Here is a 19,409-nt window from a genome sequence, read left to right as displayed (position 1 = left end):
ACTGAACATCAACAATGGATGAACTTTATATAACTCTAAGATTTTTCTAGATTTTTTTAATATTGGTTGTTTTGATTCAGAATAATTAGTAGTTATTATACTTTAACTAATGGCACTTTTCCACTGCTTGGTACTTACTCAACTTGGCTGGGCTCTGCTTTTTTGCTTTTCCATTAGAAACCTTTGGTTCCAAGTGACCCATGACTAAACATGACACATAAATGCTGACATCCAACAAAAATGGTTCTCGTTAGAGATGATGTTTTGTGGTTTCACTGGCTGATGATTTTGGGAAAGCTACCAGGATCCCACAAGTCAGTACAGTTGAACAAAGTAGGAACCATGTAATTGAAAAGCATCTTAAGCTTTTCCACCGGTCCACTGGTGGCTCTGTTTCACCTGATAAAGGTCTACAAAGGTTTGTAATCTTTTAATGAAAGCATTACACAGAACACTGCTGTTTATAACGTTTTCAAGCTTAGTTAGGTTTAGAGTTAAGCATCAGGTAAGGGTTACGATGCAGCTTCTTACTCTTTGGTGTTTACAGTTAAGTTTATGTTTAGGCTTAGGATTAGGTTTAGATTTAGTGGTAGGACTAGGGTCTAGGGTTAGGTGTTAGTGATAGTGTTAAACAAGCAAATCGTTTTTGAGTTTAGCTTCAAGGTTAAGTTTAGGCTTAGGGCCAGGGTTAGGTTTAGGTTTATGGTTAAATTTAGTTTAGTTTTTAGAGAAGATTCGCCTGAAAATGTAGAAACAAGAACAGAAAACATTTTATTAACGCTAACAATATTTAGAACCCATTGGGCAAAATCCTGGGAACATTCATTCATTCATTATCTGTAACCCTTATCCAGTTCAGGGTCGCAGTGGGTCCAGAGCCTACCTGGAATCATTGGGCGCAAGGCAGGAATACACCCTGGAGGGGGCGCCAGTCCTTCACAGGGCAACACAGACACACACACACATTCACTCACACACTCACACTTACGGACACTTTTGAGTCGCCAATCCACCTACCAGCGTGTGTTTTTGACTGTGGGAGGAAACCGGAGCACCCGGAGGAAACCCACGCAGACACAGGGAGAACACACCACACTCCTCACAGACAGTCACCCGGAGGAAACCCACGCAGACACAGGGAGAACACACCACACTCTTCACAGACAGTCACCCGGAGGAAACCCACACAGACACAGAGAGAACACACCACACTCCTCACAGACAGTCACCCGGAGGAAACCCACACAGACACAGGGAGAACACACCACACTCCTCACAGACAGTCACCCGGAGGAAACCCACGCAGACACAGTGAGAACACACCACACTCCTCACAGACAGTCACCCGGCGGAAACCCACACAGACACAGGGAGAACACACCACACTCCTCACAGACAGTCACCCGGAGCGGGAATCGAACCCACAACCTCCAGGCCCCTGGAGCTGTATGACTGCGACACTACCTGCTGCGCTACCGTGCCGCCCATCCAGGGAACAGTCTTTTAATAAAATATTTACAAAATCATCCTAAGACCAGGCTGTGAATTCACCGATTATAAAGTGTGCTTATACATTTTGGGTGTGTAATACACCGTTATCATAACCCTGATTTGGTCCCAGTGGGTCATGAAAGGGTCTCATTTAAAAAGCATGACTTTGAAAAGCTATTTGCAGAAAATCACCACAGCATCATGAATAAACAGATGCTGGAGGCTGTTGTCAGTCTGTAAAAGTTTGCACAAACATGTTTGGAAGCATTAGATTGCTTCTTCCCTCTCCATGCTGTTGCCATTTGCAATGACTGGTTGTTTGTTTACGTGTATATTGCATGGCATTTGCACTGGAAATAGCCTTTCAATATTCAGGACTAACAGCATGCATTATTACTGGCAGGTGTAAGAGTTATTGCACCATGAGTTCACAGCTGTCAGGAGTCTTGAATTGCTAATGGAGAGCTATTTTCACCTCGGTTATCAACCAGTGTGGCTGCGATGGGGTCTGACAGGCCCTGACAGCTGTCCCTCACACAAGCCACACATCTCCATGCCCAGATTTGTAGATTTGTCGTATTTTTATCTTTTTTTAATGTAGCTTTCATCACCTTTTAAGCGAACCACCGGAGCTGATAATGAGCACATGCTGGAGAAGAGCGACAATGCAGTGATAGTGCATTACCGAGGCATGATGGGATTCATTTATCAAGAAAGCTCCCACGTCTCAGGAAGGTTCGGAGGCTGTGAGACTTATGGGAATTGTAGTTAAGTTTTTTTTGTCTCCATTTTAAGCCGGAAACATTTCCTTTCAATTTGCAGTAAGTGTTTATATAAAACATGCACCGTATACCGAAGATTAGACGAGTAACACTCTATTACAGTTCCATTATCACTTTGAAATATACATTAAACACATTCACAAGACTGACATGTTATGTTTTTAAATTATACACCTTTACGATCGACAATGCCTACACATTCACCCAGTCACTCACACACTCATTCACACCTATGGACACCTATCTCACTCAGTCCAGCTACCGATATGTGGTTCTGGTCTGTGGGCCCCCTGAGGAAACCCGTGCAGACAGTGACCTGAGGCAGGGATCAAACCTAGGACACCGAGACCCTGTGGCAGTGATGTGTTTTGTGCTTAGTATCATATGCTTTTTTATTTTGATCACACTGTAATCCCATTATGACCATATCCTGAATTATATACTCAACACCACTGACATTACTTGGTGATTCAGAGAGCTGTGGATTCCTGTAAAGTGTTACAAAACATGCAGCATCTTTCATCCTATATTATCATATTACAGTGCCTTGTTTCTGTCTGTTATGTAACATAAGTCTAATTGATGGGGTTTCGTAATACAGTGCAGATGGATGGATGACTAACAGAAGAAGAAATATGTCTGGAAACCAGGGTACAGCGTGATTCTCCAGCCCTATAGAAGAGCTGTTTACTCCGCTCTTCCTCAGTTCCCTCAGCGAATCTATCCAACAACATTGTCATAGCTCAAGGCTCAGAAATGAATCAAAAACAAACATCTTCAGTCAGAGCAGAATCAATATTCTGTTGTCACATATCTCTATTTCTGAAATGATTACAGCCCAATGGCTGATGCTAACGCTTCTCTAGCTATTGTTCACAGGCCTTGTGTAATAATGGTTATAAAACCATTAATTACACCGTTATTGTTATGGACTTTTTATTTGGGAATTAGTTTGTTGATCCAAAACACTTTAGCTTCTTACAATGACTTAGGAAGGACGTACAGTTTTAGGAAAAATATTGGCATCAGGGTTTTTTGTGTATGTTCATGAATGGTCTTTATACACTCTAAAAAAAAGTTGGGTCAATTTGGCAACCCAACACTGGGTCCAATAGGGACAAACCCAGCATTAGTTGTTTTAACCCAAGTGTGTTGGGTTAAGGGGTTTGACCCAGGGAACTGGATTGTTAGGCCTTTACCCAACTGCTGAGTAAAAGCAACTCCATAGTTGGGTTATATATATGTAAATTATAAATGCACTACTCTTGTTCATGCACCCCCTACTTAATCTACTTAATTTAACATGATGGAAGAAAAGAACTATTCCATTTAAAAGTTTGTAATCCAGCATCTGGGTCACTTTAACCCAAACATGGGGTTTATATATATATTCAGAGATAAATAAATAACCCAGCAAAACTACCCAACTAACTCAACCCAGCATTTTTTAGAGTGTACGTAAACATCTCATTCAGAGACTAGTTCTTCTATAACTGCTTAATTTATTTAAGGGTTTAGACCCATATCGAGTTCTATATAAAAGCATCTGTATTACGGTTCCTCAGCGTGATGAAGATTGTGTTATATATGGTTCTATGTATAGCTTCTTTTTTAAAACTGTATTTCACCAAAGAACGTGTTCTCAGCTTGTAATCAGCCGGACATTATAACAATTGAACAGACCTTTTTGGTGCTACATTGATCCATTTTGAAAACCATTGCTACGTATAAAATCATAGACAACACAATCTTTATTAATCTGAAGAACCATTTCTTGGCTCTAAGCATTTCTTTTGTTGAAGAGCCTTTGAAGAACCTTCTTTTTTAAGAATGTAAGTACATAATCCACCCGGCAGGCTGCCTCAATTACAGCTATGTACCTCTGACTGATTTTTGATATTAATTAATAATTAAAGTGTGCACTACAATTATGTAAATTCCTTTTTCACATGTAATTTAACTTAATTGCTTTGGATTCATTTGAAGATTACAATTATTCTAATCTATGGTGAGTTTTAGATGCACACAATAGAGAAGATTGCATTTGATTATAGTCTCTACCCTCTAATGAACTACAGACACACACACCGTAAACACGATTATAAACTATAGAAAACATAAACCTTAGGCTGGTGATATACACTGCTGGAATATGCAAATGAAACAAACTGTAGTAGCTATGGGAGCTACTGTCCTTCCACAAAAATACCGGACTTGACTACACTTACTATTTGTTTATTGCCGTAGTCAAGCACCACCCAACAGAATGGAGCAGTCCATGCTTTGGATAGGTGCAATTATTTGTCACTGTATAATGTACAAGAAAAAAGATGTGTCTTCTCAGTTTAACCCATCTGTGGCAGTGAACACACACCCAGAGCAGTGGGGTGTGCCTGGGGAGCAGCAGGGGGTTGGGCACATCAGCCATAGATTGAAGGAGAAGTACATTGCTGTTCCTTCACTCCCACCGCATTCAATTTTCTTGTCGGTCTTGGGAATAGAAGCAGCAACCTTCCAGTCCCAAGCCCATTTCTGTAACCATTAGGCCATAGCTGCCTCACAAAAGCCCACCCAGCACCGGGCTGTGCAGTGGGATTTAACATCACTGCCCACACACTTCTCTGCCTTCTTTACACAGTCACTCACTGACACTTGTGGAACATTTCAAACACTCACTCGGTCACTCATTCACGCCGTAACTCTGTGATATAAAAGCTCTTATTGCTGGCTCTTTAGTTTTTACCAAATGTGACTGACATTCCAGAAGAATCCTGGGTGGCTGTAAAAAAAGCAAAGAGTCTTAAAGTGAAAAGAGAAGAAGACGTGTTGGAAAGGCAGTGTGGGAGATGTGTGAAGGGGTGAGGGGGGTGGTGCACAAGGCTGTACCTGAACTCACTTGTTCCACCAGGCGGCAAAGCCCTTTACGCAGCAGCCAAACAAACACTTTCAAACACTGCCAAACCCGAATGGCTTGGCGTAAACAAGCTGTTTGTGATTGTTGGGAAGCCTTTTGAATAATCTGTCTCTTTCACATCGCTTCATTTGTCTTACGAGCCCATTATCTGGTCAATCAGATGCTCACCGCCAGCTCTGGACGTTGTGGTCACTGATGGAAATAACGTTAAATTGAGTGTACTCTCTAAAAATAATGCTTCCTAAATGATTTCTGGCTCAGATTCACCAATCTGAGAGGAACTTTCCAATGATAGAAAACTTTGATTTAGCGGCTTCTCAGTGGCTGCATCTCAATACCAAGTGTGCTCCCTTGCCCCATGTAGCCTAGTGGTCATTCTTGTATGTCGCAGGGGTTAATCAAGCTTATCCACATAGGTTGGGAGTTTTAATTTCAACCAAAGAGAACAGCACTCACACACTCACACACTCACCCAGTCACTCACACAACTGTGGACAATTTCACACCTTCACCCAATGACTCACACAACTCATTCCTGTGGAAAAGTTCACCCACTCACCCAGTCACTCACACTCTCACACCTGTGTATTGTTTCACTCAGTCACTCACCCTCTTACACATGTGTATTGTTTCACTCAGTCACTCACACTCTCACACCTGTGTATTGTTTCACTCAGTCACTCACACTCTCACACCTGTGTATTGTTTCACTCAGTCACTCACCCTCTTACACATGTGTATTGTTTCACTCAGTCACTCACACTCTCACACCTGTGTATTGTTTCACTCAGTCACTCACACTCTCACACCTGTGTATTGTTTCACTGAGTCACTCACACTCTCACACCTGTGTATTGTTTCACTCAGTCACTCACACTCTCACACCTGTGTATTGTTTCACTCAGTCACTCACACTCTCACACCTGTGTATTGTTTCACTCAGTCACTCACATTCTCACACCTTTGTATTGTTTCACTCAGTCACTCACACTCTCACACCTGTGTATTGTTTCACTCAGTCATGCACATTCTCACACCTGTGTATTGTTTCACTCAGTCACTCACATTCTCACACCTGTGTATTGTTTCACTCAGTCACGCACATTCTCACACCTGTGTATTATTTCACTCAGTCACTCACATTCTCACACCTGTGTATTGTTTCACTCAGTCACTCAAACTCTCACACCTGTGTATTGTTTCACTCAGTCACGCACATTCTCACACCTGTGTATTGTTTCACTCAGTCACGCACATTCTCACACCTGTGTATTATTTCACTCAGTCACTCACATTCTCACACCTTTGTATTGTTTCACTCAGTCACTCACACTCTCACACCTGTGTATTGCTTCACTCAGTCACGCACATTCTCACACCTGTGTATTGTTTCACTCAGTCACGCACATTCTCACACCTGTGTATTGTTTCACTCAGTCACGCACATTCTCACACCTGTGTATTGTTTCACTCAGTCACTCACATTCTCACACCTGTGCATTGTTTCACTCAGTCACGCACATTCTCACACCTGTGCATTGTTTCACTCAGTCACGCACATTCTCACACCTGTGCATTGTTTCACTCAGTCACGCACATTCTCACACCTGTGTATTGTTTCAATCAGTCACGCACATTCTCACACCTGTGTATTGTTTCACTCAGTCACGCACATTATCACACCTGTGTATTGTTTCACTCAGTCACGCATATTCTCACACCTGTGTATTGTTTCACTCAGTCACTCTGTCACTCACACTCAGACCTGTGGGAAGTTCACACACTCACCCAGATACTAACACAAACTCACAGCTGTGGACAATTTCACCCTTTCACTCAGTCACACACACTCTTGTCACTTTAGAGGAACGTCAGCTGATGAAAACTCTAGTTTTTGGACGTAATGCAGTGGCCAGTGACTCAAGTCTAAACCAATCAAAAATCAATTAAACTTAAAAAGGCAAAGAAAACACAGTAAGTTCACACACTTCACCTCTACAATGAACTAGCCACAGAGAGCAACAGCAGCACAGTTTAAAGCAATTGAAATTACAGCTTCTGTACACTGCTCATCTCCAGCTCCCTGCTGTCTGTAAAGACCACACTGACCACAGCTCCCCATTCAGGTCCAAACCCAAAAACATTTTCTGTGTTTCATTGTTTTTGGTTCAGCGCAAATATGACAGCTGCAAGCTGTTGTCCTTTCATGTTTCCGTCTGTGTCTCACTGGTAGCATCAGGCATGTGACGAGGGGTGAGTTCAGTTTGGTTCAGCAGCAACTTCAAAGTTTCTTTAGAAGCTGTGTAGTGCACTCAAGGCTAAAGACAAACTGAGTAAAGTAGGAGAATCAGGTGGGGCTTTGTTTGATTGGGCTGCATGTTTGAGGATAGTGACCCCTGGTCTATGGTCTTGCTCTAGAGAAACCCCTTTTTCCACATTTGCTTTTGTACAGTGTACCTATTTAGTTCAATAGTAGAAGTGTCTTAGAGCAGGAAAAGCTGACACAAGACCCAAGACCGCACCCCACAAGCCAGCGATGAGATCGAGATCTGCGCAGATGTTTTAAAATTCACAGAGAGTTCAGGCGTCATGCTCCGCTGTAGCCTTTGTTATGATGAGTTTAATTTAATTTTCCCAACCCCGGCTCCGCTGCGGTTTGAGGCCAAAGCTCGTGTTGCCCTATATTTTTTTCACACGACGCACGATAACAGACAAGGACTTTTATTTGAGAAGATAATGGATAGTAGGATACGGCTAAGTAGGCTAGCTTTTAACGGCAGCTGTTAGAATATCGTAGCAATGCAGAGAGTTCAGTGTCTCTCATGCCTCCATCTCGCTCTCGCACTCTCCTCTTTAGTGCGTATGAATAGTGTAGGTTAAAGTCATCCAAAAATAATGGTGTTGTACCGTAAAAGTAGTCGCTAGCTCTGCACGGTGCTATTGTGTTTACGGAGCTGTCAGAATGGAAAGAGCTCTCGAGGATGACATTAGCTAAAGGGTGTTGGTTTCAAAAGCTCCACACATTTCTGTTATTTATTTCATTTAAGCGAGTGTATCTATCTTTCACTGCTTTATTTCTCCGCCATGTTCCTTTGTAATGCTAATGCCAGTTCAAAGCGTGTCAGAACTCACCTCTCGCAGATTGACAGAGATAAATAAGGTCGTTCCAGTGGTGCCCCTTTCTAACCTCTGAGAAACACTCTTTACCTGACTGTATTCTATGCCACAAGGTGATTTCTTACAGAACTTTCAGGGAACTTTGTTCAGCCAAAGCACAGTCGTGTCCAAAAGTTTGGATACACGCTGTCAAACAACTCTTTGGTTTTGTAAATAAAAACATAAGCACACGCCCTCTGTGGGACACACACAAACTTACTGAAACTTCATTTGAATTTAAAACTAGTTCCAGTCAAAAGTAAAGTGACACTGTGGAGTAACATTTGTAGTAAAATGCTATGTTTACGTTAAGGAGCATGTTTAAGGGGCATCTTCAATATTCCTACACTCTCAGAAAGGTTGTCACTGTGGTTTTACCCCTATTCAGTAATAATATTAATTGTGGGCGGCACGGTGGCGCAGCATGTAGTGTCACTGTCACACAGCTCCAGGGACCTGTGGACTTTGGGTGACTGTCTGTGAGGAGTGTGGTGTGTTCTCCCTGTGTCTGCGTGGGTTTCCTCCGGGTGACTGTCTGTGAGGAGTGTGGTGTGTTCTCTCTGTGTCTGCGTGGGTTTCCTCCGGGTGCGCCGGTTTCCTCCCACAGTCCAAAAACAGATTGGCGACTCAAAAGTGTCCGTAGGTGTGAGTGTGTGAGTGAATGTTTGTGTGTGTGTGTGTTGCCCTGTGAAGGACTGGCGCCCCGTCCAGGGTGTATTCCCGCCCTGCGCCCAATGATTCCAGGTAGGCTCTGGACCCACCGCGACCCTGAACTGGATAAGGGTTACAAACAATGAATGAATGAATGAATATCAATTGTAGATGTATAAGGTGCATTGATTTCATACTCTAATGTCAACTCTAAGATTTTATTTTATTTCACACAGTTATATAATGAAATCTTACAGATATTCACCTCTTCTTCTGTAGAAGAGAATGTAAGAACCTTTATGGATCACAACTGGGCTTTAAAACCACTGTTGTGCCTTTAAAAATATATTTTAATTAACAATAATGTATCGTACAGTAACTTTTCTGACTGTGTAACAATTCTATGTTATAATTCATTATTCATTCATTCATTCATTATCTGTAACCCTTATCCAGTTCGGGGTCACGGTGGGTCCGTAACCTACCCGCAATCACTGGGCACAAGGTGGGAACACACCCTGGAGGGGGCGCCAGTCCTTCAAAGGACGACAAATATTGTCACATTCACTCACACCTACGAACACTTTTGTGTCACCAATCCACCTACCAACGTGTCTTTTTGGACTGTGGGTGGAAACCCACTCGTAAACGGGGAGAACACACCTCACAGACCGTCACCAGGACCAGGGCTTGAACCCACAACCTCTGGATTTGTGTGACAGTGACACTACCTGTTGAGCATGATTCATTACTAAACAATCGCCTGCCCAATGGTGGCACTGTTTCCCTAAATCCACTCAGAATTTTGTTATAAACCTAAAGAAAAATTACAGAAACAGTGCCGTAAACCGCTGTTCAGATGAGGCATGGGTTTTCCTGTCCTAAAGCTGAGTGGAAATCTATAGTAAAACTCCATCATCCTCTTTCATAGATTGACTTTAGGAGCTTTAACTCTGTGTGGGGATAATTGCCTCCTTCCAGCTCCCACACTCTGCGTCCATTTTGGAAATGGGTCAGTTCAAACTCTATCAACTTGATTAGTTTTCTAAAGAGATATAAGAGCCAGTTTAATGATTTTGGAATATAGTGCACACACACACACACACACACACACACTCACACACACAAGCCCTGTACTAGCTTCTAGCAGACTTCCAGCATGTCTGACCATGTCCCACAGGGACGTCCACGCTACTGTCGACGCAAAATGAAAGACACAGCGACGCTTCAGTTTCATCAGCCTAACCAGACCGGACACTCGCCTCTCCATTATTAAAAACTGCCCTCGCTTAGAAAAACTACCACAGGAGGCGGAGTGAGAGGTGGAAAAGGATATGTGATATGAATTTGGGGCGCTTTGTCGTATAAGACTGCCAGTTGCAGATAATTGGATTCCTCTCTCATACTGCGGTTACTTCACATCCAATAAATAGACGTTTGATTTCTTTTTTTTCCACAGGGATCATTAGCAGTTATGTCTCATCAGCCGTCAACGCCTTCCTTTATTTTTGCGGTTATGCCCATGGCCTTATTAAAATATGCAGGCCCATAAGGTAGAGGTAATTATATTTCAAGCGGTATAGGGCCTCTAAGCGCAGGAGATCTCCGTGGATTACAGGCATGAGGCGATGACACAGTGCAAGTGAATTAGTCATGCAACAGTTCCCCCCTGTTGTAGGAATTTTTTGGCGGTCAAAGCAATTTAATGAATAGCTCCGAGCCAATAGGTGCTTTGTGAATAACATTTCAAATAACCACCTAAAGGTTAAACGTGGAGGGGATTGGAAGAAAAATAAAGTTAAGTAGCAGAAAAAAAAGTATGACATCCAAACAAGACAGTGTTTGCTTGGCATTTATCCCTGTGTGTCCAGTCTGGAAGGACATTCCTTCATTGTTTGCCAGGGATCTTCATTATCCAAACCTAACATTTACACAGTTCATCAGCTCTTCTTGTTCCTTTGATGTTTGTACCCCTTTTACTTAAATTAACTGTTTGCTTTTCTTGTCTTTCCGCCTTAAAACGCAGAGCCACTTCTGAGCGTAAAAAATCTCGCTGCAAAAATGCACCAGGTGCGAATCAAATGGAAGAAGGCATATCTCAGTACAGAAGGCACCGAAACATGAGAGGAACCATTATTCCAGATTTTCTGGATGAGGCTGACGCCAATTATGACTGTTGTTCGAATAAAAACAGTCGCTTTCGTCTTGCGGGGCGATGTCGCTCAGCCGGGGAACAAGATTTACAACCTTCACAAACACAGGGGAGCAGAGTTAGACCAAGACTCTCTCTGTTAGTCAAACCCTTACAAACCCTCTTCAGTTATGATTAAGGCTGGCTAGGATAGCGCTTTAACAGGCTGAAAATAATTTCTCAATAGATAACACTGAATTCTACTATTTAATTTAAGCACATTTTCAAATACAGGCATACTGGTCCTAGTGATTTTTGTGATTCAAAGAGAGAGTTTTCTCTCCTACAGCCTGAGAGCTGAATCAGCAGTCCGTGCCCAAATTCATGATGATGTGGTGATGTTTTACCTACTACTTTGTAACAAAAAAAAACTGGCAGGTGATTTTTCACTTTTATACGCCCATTCAAGTACCCTAATTTCAGTGTCTGAGGAGTCATGTCTGTCTCACTGCCCTGCTCTGAAGCAGCTCCTGGCATCCCTCCCCAAACAGAAAAGGGAAAGACAGATCAGAGAAGGGAAGCGTCTCAGACGCAGAGAGGCCTGCAGACCACAAGACCTCAGATCAGCTGTAAATAGCGGTGAGAAGCCAGGAGGAAAGGGCGGAGAGTGTGGTAAGTCCCAGTGGCAGTTTACTGGTGGAAAAAGCAGGTAGCCTAGGCAGCAGTGGTGGGAGCTTGCTGCGGAAGCTAGGGCTCACTGCGAACTCCGGCCACTGCTCAATGGCTTCTACCCACTGTCTGAGCCAGGGTCTGGCAATGAGGAACTACACAAGGGCATATTAGCATAATGCTAATTTTGACAGTTCCATTTTTGATGCTCTTCATCACTCTCACTGCTATGGTGATCCTCTGTGCATTTTCCAATGCCTTAGAGAGAGTTGGGCTCCACTCGGTTCGAGTGTTTACATACACCTTAAAGGAGTGTTCACTCAGAAAGTAGCAACCACATTTATTTTTTTCTATAAACTGCAACTGAAGAATCAAATTGCTTTGCAGCGCATGAACGAACCTGTTTATGCTCCACGGAGCAGGTCTATGATAGCCTAATGTATTGTTCTACAAGGTCACAGCTTCTAAAACCGTGGGGCACAGGGGGCGTTGTGCTGCAGCCTGTAAAAGCAGCTGAAAATAGAGCTGAATAAAACAGTTATGGGCTGAGATTGAGAGACCCAGTTAATCTTCCCCTGTTAAATACAACAGCCAAGCACTTTCAGGCCCCTCTAATGGTTCATGACGATCAATATGTCATTAGCATGCCCTGTGAGTTTCAAAATGAATAGTCTTCAGCATCGGATGTAATTTTTGCTAAGCTCCACCAGGCTAAATAAAGTTCACTGGTGAAATATGACAGAAAACCAACGACAGGAAGAGCATACGTGATGTAGAAAGTGTCAATACATGGCACAGTCATTACAGCTAATGATGGAAGCCATAAAAAGGTAATGTGTTATTATGAAAGATAAAATGTTTGATAGTGCCACAGTGTTCTGTGATTTTTTGCAAGTAAATACTATGGCAGCAATTCACAGGCTGTTAAGTGACTCAGTGCAGCAGCGCAAACAGAATATAGTAATGAGGTGCAATATTTCATGAGGCCAAAAACGAAATAGTGAGTGAACGTATACTGCAGTCTAATGAATCTGGTTAAAGAACCATTGACTCTAGTTCTGTGTCCAAACGTATCTAAAATTCGAAGGCCGAATTGCTCAATTAGTAGGCAAAGGGACGGTTAAGGCAATAGACAATGAAGCCAACTAATTCATTACTCCAAAGAGTCAAGGGTCCTTATCCTCAGATCTACTGAGAATGAATGGCATGCACAATGAAGAGTTTTACCTCTGTGGTCCAGAGCCGTTTCATTTGTTTTGATTTGATTTGATTTTAGGCTGCCTTTGACATTGTCATACCTCGCATTCCCTGGAGCCGGATATGGTACAGGTGCAAGTACCAGTCCCATTGGCCAACACATCCATGGCTTCCGGCGTGGCGGCAGGATTGTAGCTCATGTAATATTCCTGCAGTTGGGAGCTCAGGTTCTGCTCTGGCTCGGGACTCTTTTTCCGGCGCTTTCGTCCCATGACTGAGCGCTGCTGCAGCAACCGCGTGGCGCCAGGGTACCGCCTGCAGGACACGTAGATCACAGTCAAGACCAGCGAAGTTGAGAAGAAGAGCACCACAGCTCCCACAACAATTTTGTGGAACACCAAGTTCTCCTGTTCCGGGGATGGAGTGACAAGAAGGTTGTTGGATGGTGGAGGCGTCTGAGGACGGTTGTCTCTGGGATCGGTCTCGATGAAGCTGTGGATAGTAGGATGTGGAAAGGGTTGAGCTAGGGGTGGTGGGATGGGTGCTTCTGAGGCAGGTGGTGGTAGGGGTGGCGGGGGAGTTGTGGGAGGCAAGGGTGGGGCAGAAGTAGCTTCCATAGTCGGCTCCAGAGTGTGGTGAGGGAATGGCGTTTGAGGGATTAGCTCGAAATCTTCACAGTCAATGTAATTTCTTGTTGCCTCCATAACTTTTTCTCCCTGAAGATGTTTGGGGCTGCTGCAAATTATGCTTGTATCTTTAGTTCCTCTGAAATTCTTTAGCCAGGCCACAAGAGGGCATATGCCCAGCCCACAGTCCCACATGTTTCCAGCGAGGCTGATTGTAGTCAGGGAAATCCAAGCCACCACAGTCTCTTGAGACACGTTGGCTAACTTGTTAGACTCCAAGTTAAGGACCTGAAGGTTTGGTAGGCATTGAAAAACAACAGGATCCAGACTCTGAATCTCATTGCCAGAGAGGTCCAGCTTTTGCAGTGTGTACCAAATCCAGGGAAGGCCTTGGTTCACGGCCCGAATACGATTCCACTGCAGATACAGACCTCGAAGGTTTGCGAGGCGTGGAAACAGAAAGAAGTTGATCCGAGAGAACTGATTGTGTTCCAGGTGCAGTTCCATCAGCCGAGATAACCCCAGAAAAGCGGTACGTGTGAGGATGCGAAGTCGGTTGTAGCCTAGGTCCAAAAACTCCAAGCTTCTGCACTCGATAAACGCCCGGACAGGGATGGTGGTGAGTCCGTTGGAGCGTAGATGCAGGTTCTGGAGCTTGCGAAGTCCATGGAACTGACCTGGCTGCAGTTCCTGGAGCTTGTTGTAGGACAGGTCCAGACTGCGGAGGTTGGGCACTCCATGAAAAGTGGAGTTATGGAGTTGTGAAATCCGGTTGGTGCTCAGGATCAACTCCTTGAGGCGTCGGATGCCCTGGAAAGCACGGCTGTCCACAAACGATATCTGATTGTGGTCCAGATAGAGCCAGAGGAGTTGGTTGAGGTGAGCAAACTGGTAGGGCAGCATCGTGTGCAGATCATTGTTGCGCAGGGACAAACCTTGGCAAGTTACTGAAATGTTCTCTGGCACATCCATAAAAGAGGCTGAGTCGCAGTGGACGATTTTACCCTCGCACCGGCAGTTGTAGGGACATGTTTTCTCCCCAGAGCAGAGCAACAGGAGAGTGGGGGTGAGGAGAGGGAGGAGGCATGCTAATCTCCTAGCGCACACCATAGCACCTGTGGAGAGAAAACAGCAGGACATAAGAACATGACATACAACACAGTCAGGTTCAAAACAACTCTAGCACTACTAATAATGCATTACAGCTAGCAGGGGTATGTGATTGTTCCCAGATCTTTTTTTTTTCCTCAAGAACACAGCTGTCCAGGAGCGAGAGAAAAGGGGGATTTTTCTCATTTCTTTTTCAGTGTTCAAAAACTGTCTCAGCTAAACAGGGAGAAACAGAAAACACAGCCAAACAAGCCTCAGCTCAGCTTTTCCGTGCCTTTTTACATAAAATTATGGCTAATATTTCTAGCATTACAGCCATACAACATTCTTCAAATCCTCATTAGCGTGAAATTACTGCAGACAGAATGGGTTTTTTCAAATAGCAACAACTTGTCAGATGAGGAGGACAACAAACTAGAATCTAAAGTTAGCAAGGTTACTTGTTATGTCAATATCTTTCATAAGTTTCATCAGTTTCCTTTTTTGTTGCTGGGAGATTAACAACTCGCCCTGTGTCCATTTTGTGACAAAGTCAGAAGCACTGTTTCCTTGACTGAGGGAGGGGTTACACTGATGCCAGCTTGGTTGCATGCTATAGTCTATAGATCAAGTCAGGATTGTTTAACACTGCTGGCGTATTCTGGTGATATACAGTGCCAGTCAAATGTTTGGACCCACCCAAATCAGGGAGGGTTTCCTTTGTTTTTGGCCATGTTCCATATGTTGTGAATGTACAGAACCAGTCAAAAGTTTGGACATCTACTCGTTCAATGTTTTTTCTTCGTGTTTTATTATTTACGTTGTAAATGAATGTGGAAGACATTAAAACTATGAAGGAACACACATGGAATCATGTAGTAAAAAGTGTTAAATAAATCAGAATATGTTTTATACTTTAGACTCTTCACAGTAGCCCCGTTGCTTTGATGACAGCTTCACACACTGTCACCGTTCTCTCAGTCGGCTTCATGAGGTCGTCACCTGGAATGGTTTTCAGTGAACAGCTGGGGCCTTGTCAAGAGTTAATCTGTAAAATCACTCGCCTTCTTAATGTGTTTGAGGCCATATCTTGGGTTGTGCAGAGGTAGGGGCTGGTACACAGTCCTATACAGTGAACAGCCCTATTCCACCAATGACCAATGATTAAGATGTGTCAAAACTTTTGACTGGTACTGTATGAGGTGATGCACGATGCACATTGGGCATTATAATAATAGAGTTCTTAAGCAATATCTCACAACCCTGCTGATATTCAGCAGAACAGCTCTACCATTAAGCATCAGGCAAGTACCTCATAAATCCCTAGAGATACATTTATACAGCCATTTTACCAACCAAAATTATTAACATCAAAAAAGCTACAACAGATGATTTCTCTGTCTATTTAAAAATGTAATACATTATTTGACTCTGCTCATACAAATAATACTGCAACTGCATTAGAACTAGTGTGTTGTCAAGAGCAACAATCATTTTCCTGCACACTAGTGTGCTACTTTGTGTACGTCTACGTAACCCAGGGTCGGTGCTGCTCTTGCTGTAGAACCATCACCTCCCACCACTAATATCATAGTGCTAAGAGTTAACGGAACCTATGTAAGATTTGTTTTTTTCTGGGCTCCCCCTACAGTTATATAGTTTAATTCATTTTTACAAGCATGGGTGTTTTTCTACTGTCCAACAGAGGTTACATAGTGCGGTTTCTGCAGTGCTGAACACCGAGTAGCAACAACAGAGGCTCTTTTTTCCTATTACAGGTCGGTGAAGCATTACAGTGATTATTAAGCTGTAATTTTAAAAACCCTAGTGCTGTAGTACTCCACAACTGCACTCAAGAGATGTCTGTTGTCCAATCAGATTACTCAGACAGAACTGACTGATTATTGTGCCCAAAAAAAAAAAAGTGAAGTTGATTAATATAATGGTACACAATGGTATATTAACTAACACGACAAATAACACTAAATGCTAATTTTAACCACAATTTAGCAGCTTTTTTCCTGAATTAGTGCATACACTCCACCTTTAAAGCTCACAGTTGGAGCTTAAGACCATTGTTCTTTGAGGTTAATTCACACTGTTTCTACCTTTGATCAAAAATTACTTTCCTCTGACAAGGTACATGACCACAGTGTGATTACCATTCACCAAAGTGGTTTCTCAGTGTGACATCATGGTCTGCAGGCTGCCTTTATTTCTCTAATACAGGCAGTGTATATGTGCCTACCTAATGCCTGTGAGATCAGAGTTAATAGCGTGGAGCGGTGGACAATTCCCTTTTTTTTTTGTAAGTGTTTGATCTATAAATTTCATGTGTTCACTCTCTGGGCGCTACAAAGACATCTTTCTCAATGGCTTAAAAAAAAAGGAGTCATATTCCGGGAGGTGTTATAATTAAGGTGTCATGCTGTCTGGCCCTGAGAACTTAGATCTAGTGGCTCACATGGCAGAGTTAATACTGCAGAAATTGAACAGTCCTAACCCTGCAAGAAGAACTGTCTGTGGAGCTGATTTCTCTGACACTAACTACACTGGGCTCCTCATATCCTGGACATTCTGCGACAAAAAAAAAATCCACAGATCTAGTTTTTACTAGTTGTCGCTGGCCTACTGCATTAGTGCTAAATGACTCAGTGTCTTCTCTAGGCAGAGCTCCAGCACGGCTAGAGATTCTCATGTCCTGGAACGCCTGATTCATCTCAGAGAAGTGGTAATTAACAGAGGAACTGACTTCTTTCATCAGCTTTTGTACTTTGTGGCATATTTAAATAGAATATAGACATCATGAGGACATGCGGCACTGGATAAAATTCAGACGGCACCCTTCAGAAAATAACCCAAAAATGTAAGTCCCACACTGGTCATCGATCAAACCCCCAAAACACCCCTCTGTTCATCAGAGTTACAGATATAAAGTTATTTCAAAAAGAAATTGTCCTACTGCCTGGGTTTAGTTGTAACTCTACACATTTGACATCGTTCACAACACACGAATCTATCAATACGTGATTATTTCTGCACTTCAGGCTTGTACGATTAGCCCCACACTCGAATTGATGGGATTAGTTTCTTAGGTTTATGACGTAAGAAACCCTGGCTCTCTGAAGCCAGGTTCAGCCATGACACTGACCTCTTATTTTAATTATGAAACATCTTCTACCATATAAACACCACCACACACTTTCTTTTATTACATCTTCTGAAGTTCAGTCTTATAATTCATTCGCATTTTCCACTCCTCACAATCCAAGCATGACCCAAACACACTCAGTGGGCACTGGGGCGGCCAGTCCATGGTTCTGAGAACACCGGCGGCTTCTCTGTTTAATTTGTAGACGTTCCCTTTTCTCAGCGAAAGCGTCTTGACAGCTCCAGATCTTTTCACAGCCACAGCACGGAAGAGTCTTCTCACAGTACAAAGATGGACAGGTACAAGTTTGGGTTTTATTCAGATCTGAAGCAAGAGAGAGTCTGATTTTCTTCTGTCTCGCAAAAGATAAAAGCTGTCTCAAAGATGAAGTAGAGTTTGTCTGACGGGGAAAGTTTGGATGCTCTAGAACTATCTGTGCATGGCTCTGCTGAGCTGAGAAACTGCCCATCCTGTCTGACCTGAAGCTGGAGAAACACTGTCCGAAAGGGGGTATCCCTGTCTGCCCAATGTCCGTCCAGTTCTGATCATGAGACAGAACCAACATCCCAGAACAAGCCTTACATTTGCTGATTACTCTTCATCTTCATCACATTGAGCCATACCACTACGACCACATCTTTATTTCTACACCCACTGTTCATTCTCTCAGCTCCTGAATAGAGCACTTTGTAGTTCTACAATTAAAGACTGTAGTCCATCTATTATTCCTCTGCATAAGCTGTTCCCCATCTCCACACTGTAAAATATGTCTTTACGGTGGAAAACTGTAAAACCATGACAGTAAATGACTGTAAACTCTAAAAAGGTTGAAAACAGTTTCTGTAAAACAGTGAAATACAGTAAACACTTTTATCAGCCAAAATACAATTTTTTACATCTCTTTACTGTAAAATATACAGTATTTCACTGTTAAACACACAAACCATTAGGGGGCGGTACAAGTGTCCAAGGACTGGGAGGAGCTGAGTCTCATTAGGGAGCTCCCAGCATGCTTTGCTTCTCCATATTTTCTGTGATATTCAGAGTTTCTTTGTTTTTTTTCTGTCTTTGAGACTTACTGATTGTGGGTGGCATCGGGGTGATCACTGTGTGTGTTTCTGTGGATATTACGTCGAGACGTGTGTTGCTCAGGAAAGTTCACCACCAGCCTGTGTTCCGCGTGTGGCGCCCAGATACCGAACATTTCTTTAGTCCTTTCAGCAATATCTCCTTTTAAGGGCTGAATACAGGATGCAGTTTGGCTTTATCTAAATACGGCTATACCTCAGTCTCCTTTCTCTAATTTGTCACACAATTTACACGTTAATTTTATAGCAAAACAATGTTTCTTTGATATTTTTATGTAAATACCATGTTTTTTTACAGTGTATATCTGTTTTTTTACCAGAAATATACTGTAAACAAAACAGCCCTTAAATGTCAAATTTATGATTTGCCAAAAACGTGAATGTATATTTTACGGTGAAATTCTGGCAACCACAGCTGCGAGTATTTTACCGTGATTTTTTTTTTTTTTACAGTGCACCACAGA

General features: G+C 42.8%; 1 protein-coding gene across 2 annotated transcripts in view; it reads right to left on the bottom strand.

Annotated features, from left to right (window-relative positions):
- The window catches only part of lrrtm4l1 (leucine rich repeat transmembrane neuronal 4 like 1), a 73,888-nt gene that overhangs the window by 30,936 nt on the left and 23,543 nt on the right, over positions 1 to 19,409 (bottom strand). Inside the window, exon 2 of one of the 2 annotated variants that reach the window (XR_010796091.1) lies at positions 13,022 to 14,732. Coding sequence is in view for 1 of the 2 variants with exons in the window: in XM_066650924.1 (XP_066507021.1) it covers positions 13,093 to 14,732 (1,640 nt within the window). In the remaining variant the exon portion in view is untranslated. The remainder of the gene's footprint in view (positions 1 to 13,021; positions 14,733 to 19,409) is intronic. The other variant, XM_066650924.1, reaches the window with a different exon arrangement.

Source organism: Hoplias malabaricus, chromosome 18 (genome assembly GCF_029633855.1).
Source record: "Hoplias malabaricus isolate fHopMal1 chromosome 18, fHopMal1.hap1, whole genome shotgun sequence".
Taxonomy (NCBI): Eukaryota; Metazoa; Chordata; class Actinopteri; order Characiformes; family Erythrinidae; genus Hoplias; species Hoplias malabaricus.
Note: the sequence above shows the minus strand (reverse complement) of the source record. Positions and strands in the feature narration are given on the sequence as shown.